Source organism: Cyprinodon tularosa, unplaced genomic scaffold (assembly GCF_016077235.1).
Source record: "Cyprinodon tularosa strain WSP-4 unplaced genomic scaffold, ASM1607723v1 ctg30, whole genome shotgun sequence".
NCBI lineage: Eukaryota > Metazoa > Chordata > Actinopteri > Cyprinodontiformes > Cyprinodontidae > Cyprinodon > Cyprinodon tularosa.
The window spans coordinates 3,982,630-3,997,960 of NW_024039008.1; the positions used below are offsets into that span (position 1 = coordinate 3,982,630).

Genomic DNA, 15,331 nt, shown 5'->3' on the forward strand with positions numbered 1-15,331 from the left:
AGGCAAAGGCTTTTTATATGGTACAAAACTATTTGTGTGTACAATTCAACAAAAAGCATATGCAACATTTTTTGTGTGTGTTTCTTAAAAATGCACAGATCATATTCTTATAACCAAACCATGCAAATGTAAGTTAGAGGATATTCAAATGAAAATACTTACAACCTGCGAAGTGATTTCTCAAACCTTAATGTGATTGCTGCTAAACTTTTTAGTCTATATGTATGTTTAAAGTCAGGTACAAAGTCAAGGAAAACTGTCTTTGGTCACTGTGGCCACAAAGGAGGCAAGGTTAGATGAGGCAAGTTTATTTATAAAGTAAAATTTAGGTGACAAAACACCTTAAAATGCTATTTACATGACGTAAAAAAATGGTGTCTGCACAGGCCTGCACAAATTAATGCAGAAAGATTTTTTTTATGCAGTTAAAACAAAAGGAAAAACACCATGACTGAAGAGGTAGATATCAGGTTCCTTAGAAGAGGCAGATGTGTAAATCTAACAAGCTCCTGAATATATTAAACTGCCAAAATGTCATTTTAATGAAGGTACTCATATCATTTATGATCAGTTATTCTATTCCATTAGTTTAACATTACTTGTCTTCCATTTACCTTTTCAGTAGCTGAAACAATAAGCCTGTCCCAAACCGTCTTCATTTTTTACAGACATTTTTTTCATACAGTTATGCCGTTTAGTTTTTAGTGATTGATATTTTTCAATGTACACATATGTGCCTGTCACAACACATCAGTGGAAGTCTTTTGTGGTGTTATATATGTGTTAAATAAAGGTGTGCAACTACACAGTTTCATCTCGAGTGTAAAAATGTAATCTGTTCTGCTAGGGCGGTCCCTTCTCCTCGAATAGCTCCATTTGTTGGCCCCTCCGCTCCATGTTGACAGATGATAGCTTGAACTCGTCTCCTTAGTGAACCAGCTCTATGTGTCACTTTCAAGTCCCATTAGCACTGGGACACACTGGAACATCCTCACATGCACATTTACGCCACACAAGCTCTTCCATTATCATGAATTTAGACAAATCTTAATAATATTCAATTTTTCTCTTACTTTTTAGTGTTAACTTTTTAATCTTCTTTTTATTCACTAAATGTGGTTCATTAAGTATTAATATATTTATATTTATTGCTTTTGTCTATTTCTTACTTCCAGGTTTGGAGTACTGTCAATAGGATCAAGGAAAGAAGAAAAGCGCTCAATTTTTCTGTAAGTGGTTTTCATTTTTAATTGAAGTAAAGTTTCTAGTGCTGTTTTGGATTATGTGGTTAAACGTGTCTGTGACTAACTGAATTCTGCTTCTCATGGGATTAAGCAACTCCTCTGTGCCGATGAAAGCCAGTCTCAAAGCAGCATCTAATAGCCCCTTACTAGTGGACAGTCTATGTTAGATGCCCTTATACATCAAACATAGACCCTCCAATAATAGCCCCACACCCCTTCAACCCTTCCCCCTTTTCCAAATTGCATCACCTTCATCCTAGCAATGTCAAGCTCTGCAGTGGGTTACAAGTTTCTAATCCAGGAGAAGCCATCCCCTGACATTAAAGTGTCAGAGCAGTATTTATACCCTGTTGGACGCTGCTGTTTAGCTGAAAGTGTGGCATACTACTTGTGTGTGTTTGCGTGTCTGTTCCCAAAGAAAGATTGTTGCAGACGCAGCACCTTTTAAAAGTCTGGCACATGCAAAGACACAATGCCTGCACTTAACGTAGCAATTATGAACCTTATCCTTTTATAAACACGCACTCATCACTCTAACCTCTCCTACCGACAACACGGTGCACGTTGTGTGCATCTTCCATCATATATGACCCCCCCCTCAACCACACACATACACACACACAGTCTTGCTGTTGTGTCACACTTAATCTCAGGAGATACGTATTCCTACTCCTCCCTCTGCAATCTGACCCACACACATGTAGTTTAACCTCTCCCTTGAAGTCATTTATGAGCAGGAGATTGAAAACTCACCATGCCCTTACATTTCCCTTTGGCCTTTTCTAGCCTGAGATGGGAACTTAAAGATGGGAGGACATAAACAAATAGGGTAAAAAGTTCATGTGTAAATGTCAGTGTGCGGAGTTTACCACCAGGTGCAGCCTAACATGTTGGCTACTGGTGTTATTATTGAGGAACCCCCAACTAGCATCATTTCACTACATCTTCTCCCCTCCCATCGTTGCAATTTTCCAATCTTGCCAGGTTCCACCAGCAGGATGTTTTTTTTTTAAGCCATCACCATCACCTGATAGGTTTTAGCTAATGCTGTTGTGTGCTATAAATCCTGGTTGAAATACACTATCTACCTGTCCTGTGGTTAGATAGGAGACATTTGGCTCTAGATGACCGCACATGCCCCTATATATCCTCTTGTTGTAAAACATAGAAGTGGGTATTGCTCCTATGAGGTGAAGTGTAAAGAGGATTTTTGATGCTGTTACGGCATATGGGGTTATTTGGAGACATATTGCACTTGTGAGAGACAAAGGAGGTTTATATGTTTTTTTTTATATGGCTGTGAAGATTTAATCCAATGGGTTAGTTCACTTATAAACCATTTTAAGGATTTAAATATAGAAAAACTATATTTAACTTTGTCTCCTTTTCAATTTGTCTCAATCAAAATTAACAGTTCTAAACAAAATCCTGCTATTTTTCCATGATTGATATGAAAATGTATATTTTCCTAGAAAATCATAAACTGGATTTTCTTGAAAGGTTTAAAACAGATATTTTCTAGTATTTACAATATTTTGACAGCACGCACATTTTAAGTAGTTTAAATCAACAACCAACCATTCAACTTACAAATAGATTATTTCACCTTGATAAGATACACACAACCTTGAAAAATTCTTTTATGAAATTCCATAAAACCCAATCAGGAAATTGCACCTTTTTAAATTCCACACTGTTGTCGACCCCTTTCGACCTCTTCCTCCTTATTGTTCTATATTCGGGTGTACAAATCATCCTCTCTTTCTAAAACCGCTGTGTTGTATGGATATATAAATATACTCAGACATACATTGCCACTTTTAGCTGTGTCGCCGGCCCGTGTGATGCTACATACCTCTTGACCTACCCTGACCTCCCTTTAGCACACACACAGTCAGATTGCTTTGTGAAATAAAGCTGTCACTTGCAGAGTCCAAATAAAAATCTCCCTCCTCCCGCTGCTTCCCGGCCATAACACCCTTGAAATATAGATATAAATAAGGAAGAGATTTTATTTTTTAATATTTAGAAATCAGACATACCACTTCAAATCAATCAAATGAAATAAGTAGATTTTACAGGTGGACAGGACTGACTGCATATTTTTTGCAGGACTCACCTTAACAAAGTTAGGCTTTTGTTGCTTGGGGTTTAAGTCACAAAAAGCACATTTCTGTAGCAAGACATATCAAAGTGCATTGCATGAAGATGAACATAAGAAATAGAAATACGCAGACGTGAATCGTTGCAGTGGTATTATCGAAAAAGGTAAAAAAAAAAAACGGGACCTCAAAATTTTTTTTTTTTTTTCCCTCTAGCTTTTAAAGCAACGTAGGGTTTCAAGACTTTAACAGTTTTCCTAGGAGTTTCTTCCAAATTTGCAAAGCATGAGAACTATAAGTTGCTTATCCGTTTTTGGTTTTGTAGAGTAGACTTAAGCCAGAAGACCTGAGAGATCTGGATGGTTGATAAACTGACAAGAAGGCTGTAGTGTACTTTGGTGCTAAGCCATTCAGTTATTTAATGGACTAACAGAAGTATATTAAAGCATATTCTCTGATATATGGTGAGCCAGTGGACAGACTTTTGAATTTGGCTCTACTCAGTTTTAGTGAGGATGTGGGCAGCAGCATTCTGGGTAATCTTCCACTGTATGATTAATATTTTAGACAGAAGTATGAAGGCTGTAATCAAATAAACTAAAGATAAAAACATGGATTAGTTTAGAAAAGCCTTTTAAGACTTTAATCATTTAATCTTGGAAATGTTCTTCAGGTGATACCTGAATGAGCTAAAGAAGATTCTTGCAAAGCAATGCATTATTTTTTTCTTTTTGTTTTTTTCTATGTGTTTACCCACTGCTTAACTGGGTTCATAGCCATCTGGTGACATCAGAAGGTACAGCTCTGTGTCATCTGCATAGTTATGGTAACTTATGTTTTGTCTGTTTTAAGCTGATTCAGGTGAACCTGGTACATATTTAATAGTAGCGGCCCTAAGATGGACATTTGGAGAACCCATATGGCATTTTTCTGGTCTCAGATGTAAAGTTACCTACTGACAAAAAAGTCCCTGTTCTCCAAGTAAGAGTTGATGGCCGCTCACACTGAGCCTGGTTCTGCTGGAAGTTTCTTCCTGTTAAAAGGGAGTTTTCCTTTCCACTGTTGCTATATGCATGCTTAATGTGAGGGATTGGAGAGATTCAATGAATTCTTGCAATCAGCAGGTTTTCCTTAGATAGAAATATTTTACAGAATATGATTGTGTTACCCATATATAAATGTAATATTTTCTAATTGCAGCTTTTCTCTGTGTGAGTCTCTCCAGGTTGAATACATTTTCATTTCATCTATTGTCTATATGTACTTTTCAATGGAGAGTCTTGGGGGAGCTGGTGTCTATCCCCAGCAATCATTAGGCATGAGGTGTGGTACACCATGGACAAGTTGTCTGTCTATTGTAGAACAAAACAGAGACACAAAATACAAACAACCATTGATGTAAGAAATTTCAGTTTGGAAATAAAAGTCAGTAGTCATGCTTTTTGACTATGGGAGGAAGCCTGGGTACCTGGGAAACCACACAAGAATGGGTGGAACCTCCAAACTCTATGTAGACAGAGCATAGAGCAGAAATAAATCAGGTAATTCTTGTTAAATTAAAAGTCCATTGCATTGGGAACAAAAGATAATGAGCACGTATAAACTAAGGTTCTACATTGAGTTTCATGTATTAATATGAAACTTTCAAAGTAAGAAAATTTTAAACAAAGTTAAAGGACATTTATACGTTATAACACAACAGGGTAAGAGGACCGAATAATGTTCTTCTTTTAATTAACAAATCATATTCTAACTGGTCATTTTTTTGTAGAACTGTGCAAGCTCCCGACCATCCAGCTCTGTAACCACCTCCCGTCCTGTAAGTTATCCACTTGGATCAACACCAAGCCAGGAGGATGACGCCTACCCAAGCAGCAACATGGCCTACCCCAAGATGGAGGAGGAGAGGAGCAGGAGTGAGCATTTATTTCCTTTTATTATGTTTAAGTGTCTTTTCCTGACATTATTATTTTTGTATTTATTTATTTATTTTTTCATATGAAGTAAATGATAGGCAACAAATCCAATACATATCAATACACACAGACAAAAGTTTGTATACATATAAATACACATCTGCCCAATTTAAATAGCACACACATAAAGAACTTTTTTTGTTATAAAAAAATGGGCTCAGGTAAAAAAAAAAAAAGATCTTGGCCTATCCCCTTGTACTTATTTCATCCCAAATAATAAATAATTTATAATCATTAACAATAAGTAAATGAAAAAAATAAATAAAACTATATTTTGTTAAGTACCTTTTGATGCTTCTTTTGTTCTCTATGTTAATGTACTGAAACAAGAAGCTGAAGGTTTAATTGAAAATCATCCTTTTAGTTAGTTTCTACATATAAAAAACTTGTTTCATATTAACAACTGATTATGTATTTTATTTAATAACTCAAAAGCAGAAAGGTACTTAATGAAGGTGAAGGTTCTCACTTATCCAGGTCAAAGAAAGGTACTTCGTTAAAATATGAAAACATCCCCATGTTATAGTTGTAGGACACTGCTCTTTGTCTAACCTCGTCACATTATGTAAAGAGAGGTGCAGGAATTTTAGCCCTCACATCGTTGCATTTATGAGAAATGATTTGTTCAAGTTTCCTTTTTGCATTCCCTAGTTTTCTCCTAAGAACTTGTAAGAGCATTTCGAAAGGTTTTTTTTTTATCTGTGTGTTTGAGATTATTGTCCCAGTGGATGACTGTCATTTCATCCAACCTTCAGCTGTTGGACTAATGTCCCCAGACTGACTCTATGTGGAGTGCTTTTTTAGTCAGTATGACATGTAGTAATACACTTAAAGCCACATCCTATTTCTTTTTTTTTAAGAGAATTGCCTCCAGAATATGCTACAGGTTAAGGGTGTTGCCGGATTCTAGATAGTGAGAGTACTGAATTATGCTCCCCATCTGTTCCCTTGTTGGGATTTCATCCAGGCATCACAGCAAGGCATTCTTAAATAGAAAATAACGGCTAAACTGTTAAATGAAATCAGAAATCAGAAGTGCTCTGTTCAGCTTAAACACTAACCAGACTTCCTGGCTCTGGTTCAGCTCCCTGACCCACGCTGAACTTGGCAGAGATGAACCTTGTTTCACTGTGGAAAAGATTGGCGGTACCAGTTTCAAAGAGGGCCAAGAAAGAAGGAGAGGTCGAGTTCTGCTTTCATTTTGTAACTTAAAACCAGTCACTTGAGTTATTATTTTTTTTGTAATTTTTTTTTTTTTTTTTACTTATGGGGTGTATGCACAATTATATCATTTTACTCCTTCTTATTTCCTCTTTAAACAAAAACCAGTCAAAAAGGATTGAGTCTGTGTTCTATTGAGACAAAAAAAAAAAAAAAAAGATTGAGTTTGTATTCCAATACAACAGTTTGAGTTTCAGTTTTGGGTTTTATATATATTATCATAATATAATATTATGCGCACTTGTTTAAAAAACAGTACAGCTATTCAGACAGACACTACTTTGTTCGAGTTTTGCTCACCAAATGCAGCAAGAATCCTGATTTTCCTAAATCTGACAGACAAATTCATCTGTCTGTCTGTCTGTCTCTGTACTATTAGTTATAAGTAATAATCAAAGAAAGTAAGAAAAGCAATCACTTAAAATATACCGTTTTATTATTTGTTTTTGAAAGTAGTGTTTTGAGTTTAAATATTGAAAAATTTACTTTTCAAAAATATACATATTTATTTTACATGATATGTGTGTATGTTTCTAAATTATACAGAACTGGCCTGGGTTAAAACAAAACAGTAACTAGGAATCATTTACAGAGTGGATCTTTAAATCTCTAAATACTTTTACAGATAGTAATACTTTATGAGTTGTATAGTCAAATAATACAATTGGAAAGTGCATGGGCTGCGAGCTGTCAGCCCTTATTGCTGCTGTGAACACCGTTCAATCTGATTTACAATTTTTCCTTTGCCAGTGATTTGCACGTTCCACCACATTATTACTAGTTCTTTCACTCGTTCACAGCAAAGTTGTTAAATCAGTCCCTATGGCACATTTACATGCTGAATCATCAGCGCAGCCAGACGCATCAAACTGAGCAGCAAACATAATGTTTCTGATAGAACAGAAGTGGAGAAATTGTCACTTGTCAGATGAGATTATTAAGTCAATTTGCTGCTCCTCTGGTTTGCCTCTACCTCACAGCTGAAACATGCAAATGTAATCCGCTTTATGTGATTAAGTGCTGGGAATATAGCTCACTCAGTGCCATACAGTTATTTTATGAAGGAGACAAATTTGCACAGTCAGTGCCCTGTGACTAATCATCTTGTCATGTCAAATCATTTCTATGCACAAGTTAGCATTGCTGGGGACTTCTGGAATATATCTTTTATAAAATAGGTGTAATAAAAAAAAGGCAAGCTTTGTTTGGTTTTCACATTTTTTTAACAATTGTAATTGAATAAATATGATTTTCAAATTGCAGGACATGGTAAACATTTCCTTTGAATAAAAAAAAAAGGAAATTTCCACTTTCTGATCAGTTGCACTTTGATACTATGAATGTTTTCTTTACAGTAGATATAGATTTGTATGTAGTCAAAATACTTTTTTACAGAACATGTATTTTGATATTTTTTAACGAAACTTTATTGATCTAAAATTGGAGAAATTTACATCTGCATTTAACCCATCCCCTTGGATGGCAGGGGGCTGCCATTGTGTGGCGCCCGGGGAGCAATCAGGGGTTACAGGGCTGTGGGGATCTAACCCGGTACTTGCAACCTTCTCAGAGCACAAGCGCACTGCTTTAACCCACGAGGCCAACAATCCCCTTGAGTATATTGTGAGAGAATTAATAATTTCTCCAGTTGAAAAGATATGTTTATAAACATTGAATAAAAACACACAATTTTTTTTTTAATCACTGGCTTTAAATAAAAATGTTGTGTTACATATAGAATTATTACAATCGCAACAGAAAATGTGAATCATTATATGGGGATTTCTGGCATTTTAAGTTAACTCACAATGTTAGAGTAAAATGGAAAGAGACTTGTGGATAATCCTTGTGGGACATCATGAAAAGAAAAAAACAAACCAAACAAAAACAAAAGAAGACTTAGAAGGTATCAGAAAAAATGGGTTTATATACATTTAAAGTATGCCTGTAAACTTTAGAACAGAACAAATAGACTTTTAGATTCTGATTTAAGCTGCAAAATGATTGTCAGTAAAATTAGTCCTACATTGATTTTGGTCTAAAAAGTCATAGAGGAAGAGGGACTGGCAAAAGAGAAAAACACCTCAGAAAAGAAAACACTTTGTGTTCATTAATAATTGGACTCTTTGGAGTAACCAGTGTTTTGACCATGGAAAAGCTCATATAATTTCAGTAATGCTTTCCAAAAAAATTGTTAACATCGCTGAAAAGATGTAAAGTAAAACCCAAAATGTTTGACCCACATTGTACAGTTTCAAGGGCAAAACAAAAAAAATACTGAGGCCTGTTAGTTTCTAGGTTTGATGAGGAAAATACACAATCTAAAAAATATCTAATTAATATTTGGCAGTGATGGAAAAACAGCTTAGTTGTTCTTATACAGTAATTATCCAGTTTTAACTGTATGTAGCTTGAACAAGAGATTCCTCCTTTTTTCTCCACCTTTTTGTTTATTCAAACTGGAAGGCAAAGTTCTCTGCAGCTGCTACTGGGTTATGTTCAGGGTACATGGGGGGAATTATAACCAAGTGAAGCACATGCTTGCTGTGAGCACAGGAGAAGGACAAGTGCACAAAGGGGATTTGGAGGTGAAGTGTGGGGGATTTTGTACTGAAAGTGATGTGTGGGTGTTTGTGTGAATAAGTGTTGCATTTCTGATAAAAAGGCTCTCAAACAATAGCAGAATTGAATGTTGCAAGCCCTTCTGAGCTGCAACAATATGTCAGGTCATTTGTGTCACCTCATGTCATTTCTTACTTTGTACGGTTTCCTTTCCTGTTCAGTTCATGTTGAGCACAGAGATCCAAGACTTCCCTTTCTCTTATCCGCTGTTCTTTCAATTGTGCTTGAATGGACTGTACCTATGTATTTATTTATTCTCTTTTGTATTGGAATGTTTACATCAGTCTTCTTGGTTACTTTATAATATATATATATATATATATATATATATATATATATATATATATATATATATATATATATATATATATATATATATATATATATATATATATATATATATATATATATATATATATGTCCTTTATAATTATCTCTTTTTAATTGAAAACCATATAATTGACAAAATAAACCAACATTTCAATTCAAATCCCCTAGTTAGTTAAACGTTATAACACTTGAAGTGTGAACAGTAAATGAATGGTAGTTATTTCTACCAAATACGATACAAAATATATATAGTAATAAGGCTGTAAATACTGCCTCTAACAGAGGATAAAGTTCCATTTATAATCCTCACAGAAATATCAACAATTTTGGAAGGAAAAAAAACATCCCCAATATGTACAACTTGACCATTGTGTGATGAATTTCACTCATGCCTGAGAAAGTTTTTAAATTAAATGACCAAAACCAAAAAAACAACAACAAATGACTAGTACAGTGCATACATACACATTGCAACAATTGTTTCATTCTGTGATATATTTTCTTGCTATTTTTACCAGAGAACGTTTTAAAGAAGTTTTCTGTTGTCCACAAATAATTGTTGTTACAAAATTGAGTTTATTTCAGGTGAAACAAAATCACTTTGCAGGAAGCATATGCATGCACGTGTCTGACATCTGACACCTTTTCTTTTTTTCCACATGTGTTCCTTAGCATCTCTTGCAGTTTTGGGCCTATTGGTGGTCTATTGCACACATCTTTTGCAGATTATGCACAGATCTTTGCTGACAACACATTGGGGTTGACTCCAACTTACATTCTTCTCCCACACACTATAGGTTGTCATGCATATTTAGCTTGTTTCACTGACATGGAACAGGATCCCACTCAAAAAAATTCTCTTGTGAAAAGACCTGCTGGCAGTGATTTCATCTAAGTACTTGCTATCAAAAGACCTACTGATTTTGCAAATGTACCATAGTTGGTCATTCACATCAGCGATTATAGATGGAATGCTTTAAAATCAGAAAATTATTGTGTTTTGCAATAATCTTATTTTAAAGTTTTGTATACACATAAATAAATGTGATGTCATTGTGTGGGGGCAAGAGCTATATAAATTAAAAACATTACCTATCAGCGATGTCTCATGTTTCCCACTGGTACCTACCTTTTTCGGTAGGTTAATGTAATTGTGTTTTCCTTAATGTAGTTGCGCTTCGCTTTATGTAGTTTTGTTTTTCTTAATATAGTTGCGCTTTGCTTTATGTAGTTTTGTTTTTCTTAATGTAGTTGCGCTTTTACTTTATGTAGTTGTGATTTCCTTAATGTAGTTGCGCTTTTAAATTTGTAGTTGCAGTTTGCACTTCAGGGCCACCGTAGTATACGCTCATGATGCATTTAAAAGAGGGCTCAGAAAAGCTCCTCACTACGTTTAAATAATCAATTTTGATGCAGTAGCATCAGGAAACACAGACATGGGCACAGACATGGAAAGTGAGGATGACATCACAAACCATATTCCATTAGTTATGCCAATGATTCAAACCAGCTTTGCTCTTTGTGAAAAGAATGGATGCATAATGATTGCGATAACTTTCCTTAAAGGGAAACGTCGTTTTTTCTTACATTGGGCCCTTGATTTTACGATATTACATCATGTTCTACTCACTCATATGAGTTTTGTGTCATTTGGAGCTGTTCTGAAGATATTCCGTTAGGTTATATTCAAGTAACGTCTTCCTATGGTCAAAGGACTTGAAGGCACAAACTAAACTGTTCATAATTTATGATTAATGGTATGCCAGCATTCATAACATGCAGGCGACATCCGCGTATATATATTTTTTAAAACAAAGCGGAGTGTGTATAACGTCATGCGATGCGGGTCTGTAAAAACATTTAATATTTTACTTCCAAGATAAAAAAAATATAATAAAATACAGCTGGGGTCAGTTTTGCTCTCTAAGGTCCCAAATGAAAACCAAGATTATATCAACCAAAAAAAAAATAAAAAAAAAAAATATATATATATATATATAAAAAAAAGTCCTAATCAACATTTACATGAAAGACTACAGTGGGTATCGGTGCCGTGCACTACCTCTCTGCGAGAAAGAGTGGGAAGACAGGAGTAAAGGCAAAAGTGGCAAGAGAAGAACGCACCAAAGCAGCTACATATTCATGTTATGTTTTATTCTAACTAAAAATAATGAAATGTCTGAGCATTAAATGTAAAAGTTAATGAAATTAATTAAATAGTTTTAATTTTATAATCAGTTTTACTTTCTGTTTTTGGAAAATAATTGCCTTCAATCAAGAAGGTACTCATGGTATAATAAAATGGCCAAGCAGATACACAAGTCAAAAAACGTTGGGAGCCAAAGCTCCAAAGGATGCACAACTAGTTAAAAGGGTTAGAGAAAATTACTTTTTTTGTTACAAAGGGCCTGATTGTTTGTAATTTCTGCCACCCATTTTAAATGTAATTATCATTTCAAAACTGCCATCTTTGTCTGATTGTAAAATATTTTTTGAATCTGAAACATGGAGGAATGACAGCAGAGCAATTATTTTTGCACTACCTCTTCTTATTCTTATCCACCTGCTTCGGCAACAGTTTCACTGTTGGTGAAATTAATTTAAAAGGAAACCTAACTATGTAGTATCTTATTTAAAATCTATTTTCCAAAGTCCATAGGAATTTTAGCACTGACACAGTTAAAGGAAAGTATAAAAATGTGCTCCTCTAGGAGCTGACATCACCCTGATAATTACTCTAGCAGAACTATAGACAGTAGAGGTGAGGCATGCACATGTTTATGTCTGTTTGACAGAGAGATATTTGGCATCTAGAAGGCAGCTTGTGTTTAATGTCTCACTGATGCAAACCGATGTGTACTAATTCCACATCTGCTCTAACAAAACAGGGTTTGAGAGTTCAGCCAAGTCCCCAAAAATCACTTCCTTACAATTTATCCTCCCTTTCTCTCATTCTTTTTTTTTTCTTCTGCACATCTTTTCTTCTTCTGTACATGATTGAACCTAATTTCCTCAGCATCCTTTTTTCATTTTGAATTGATGGACAACTAAATTCTTGTGGCTTTTAGTTTGTGTGTGTGTAGACTAAGATTTGGCTCAGCTGTTTTGGGGAAGTGTGGCCCTGAAATAGGCTCTTGTCATGTGGGCTGAAGCTTTGAAGACCTGATTGTTGCCTTTGAGTGTAAATACTCAAACCAACAGGCAGTGGGTTAAATGTGCTATTAGTTTGCTATATATTTACATTCCTCTACTGGGTTTCTGTCAGTCTCAATATTACCCCGGATTTGTTAATTCCTTCTATCATCCATTGTTTGTAAGACCTATAGTTACATTATTTTTACAGCACCTGTAAATAATATTCAAATATCCAAGACTAACTTTGGTGGAGCAACTGACAAAAATTTGATCTTTGAAATCTTGTCCACTGTATCATAGCTTCCTGTAAAAATCAATTCTTAGATAATTTCAAACATTTAAACGGCTATGTTTTCTGCAATTTCATTTTACTATTGCTTTTTATATTTATGCCCTAATACAGTATATCTACTATTGAAAAATTGGTTTCATTTAGTTGTTCCTAAGTACCTTTAAATGAGACTGTTACTGCATGCATATTTGTCCAACTGCTACAGGTCGCACCAGGCTGTGCACATTTGTTTTCCACAACTGTTCTGCATAAAACACCACACAATCATGTACGAGTGAGGGAAATGTATTCATAATTCAGAAAAACAACAAGGCACAGTCTATGCTGTTGTCAGAAATAACAAATTGAGGAGGAAAACAGTTGAATTTGTATCTGCTTATGGAGGTTGACTACATTATACATACTGCAGGAGCCGCTGAGTGGAGGGTAATAGGATATATGATGGATGGCCAAGCCACCTGCGCTCTCATCCCTCTGAGTTATTCATCTGTTTATCTGCTTATTTATTTATTCTTTCACCCAGAAAGACCCTCACAAACCCAGGATTTGCCTAAGGTGCATACTAGTAAGAGCGGAAAATAAAAAGATGAGCATTGGCCAGTATGGAAATGAAACACTTCGAGGTCTGGATGTCATCTGCTGTGAATTGTTCAGGTCTGCAAATGTCTGCGCTGGGCCTATTTTGATAAATCCTGTGAACAAAGCAAAGTTTCTCTAAGAGGACTTCTCTGAAAACCACTGTAAACTCTGCAAACTGTGCATGCATGTAAATTACAATATAACTAGACCTGAAGCCTTTTCAGTTTGTACACAAACACATGAACATTATTTAAATTTAAATTTAAAAGCATTTTAATTGAAAACCATATAACTGACCAAAAATACCTTTTTAATTCCGAACCCCCTTTTCCTCCTCAATATTGAATTAATAACTAAATAAGCATATTATATATATATATATATATATATATATATATATATATATATATATATATATATATATATATATATATATATATATATATATATATATATATATATATATATATATACAGTAGATATATATTTATAGTTTTTAATCCAACTATTTAGGTATCTCACCATCAGATTGGTTAGAAGTTATGTTTAATTTTTTTCAATACATCCATAGAGATGTCTCTAAAGCAGCAGCAGTCATTGATGGCTTTACAAACCGCCATTATTAAAAGTTGTACTGTTTTTCTGTACCTTCCCTCTTTGCTAATGAAATGGTAATGATACTGTGAGCTTCCATCGATTAAAAGTTTAATACCATGGATACACTGGCATCTGCTATTACACTTTTATAAATTGAACTTTATTAAGGATTTCTAATGACAGTAGGATTCATCATTACTTCTGTATCAGTGCGCTACTGAGTCACATTTACGATCTTCTGTGCATGCAGGTTGCGTTGATGTCTTGAACTCTCCATAGCGCTCACATATGAATAATAGTGTGGAAGACCATGCAGAAAAATCTGATTTAGGAAAAAATTGGATTTGAGCATAGAGACTTGCAGTGTGATCATAGCTTTACAGACTCTTCTCCACTCAATTATCCACAAAACCATGTTTTATATCAAAGATCTGCTCTATGTTTTCTTACCTTTCTTTGTCTTGTGATGGACTGATCATAATTTTAGAATATTTACTTTATGTGACAACTCCTAATGATAACACAGAGATACTGTACCAACATCTGTTATTATATATGTTAGCGGTGCAATGTTAATGGAAGTACATCTTTTTTGACTTGTGTACCCCTTTCGGCATTTTGTCTTACACTGAGTAAGCCTCCTAGTCAAAAGGATTGATGACTGCCCAAAAGTGAAATGTACAATACCTGATTATAAAATAAAAACTATTTTACTAAATATTTTAACCTGAGCATTTAGTTCTAAGGCATGTTATTCTTTCCATCTCACATAAAAAAACAACATAAGTATGTTGCCTGGAAGCTAGTAACCCTTTATTTATAAAACTAAAGCTCCTCTGAGTAACTCCATTATAATCAAATTTAAACTTGATGCATTGGGAACAAAATACAGAACAAAAATATAGTCAGACTGACTTAATTAGTTTTATTTTGTTTCCATCAAGACATCTGAGCCGTTTTGATGAGCTCTGATAGCTTAGTGTGAACCACAGCTGATCCCAGGCTGTTCTCTACATCCTGTCTGTTCCTCTGCTTGGTTTTGATTTTGATCAAAGCTGAAGGTGAACTCAAAACTTACTTTTTAGTTAATAAAAGCTTGTTTGATTTTTCTGTTGGGTCCTCACAAAGCAAAACAGATCCCAGCCCTATTTTGTTTTACTACCTAATAAATGAAATATTTTCAGGCACCCCTTGCAATGCACTCATGGACCACTGGTGGTTTGCGGACACCTG

The 15,331-nt window shown here is 34.9% G+C and overlaps 1 protein-coding gene across 1 annotated transcript in view; it reads left to right on the forward strand.

The window, feature by feature from the left end:
• LOC119787663 (adhesion G-protein coupled receptor D2) overlaps positions 1-15,331 on the forward strand; it is a 120,579-nt gene that overhangs the window by 64,081 nt on the left and 41,167 nt on the right. Inside the window, exons 21-22 of the mRNA XM_038291645.1 lie at positions 1,176-1,229; positions 5,118-5,262. Of these exons, the coding sequence (XP_038147573.1) occupies positions 1,176-1,229; positions 5,118-5,262 (199 nt within the window). The remainder of the gene's footprint in view (positions 1-1,175; positions 1,230-5,117; positions 5,263-15,331) is intronic.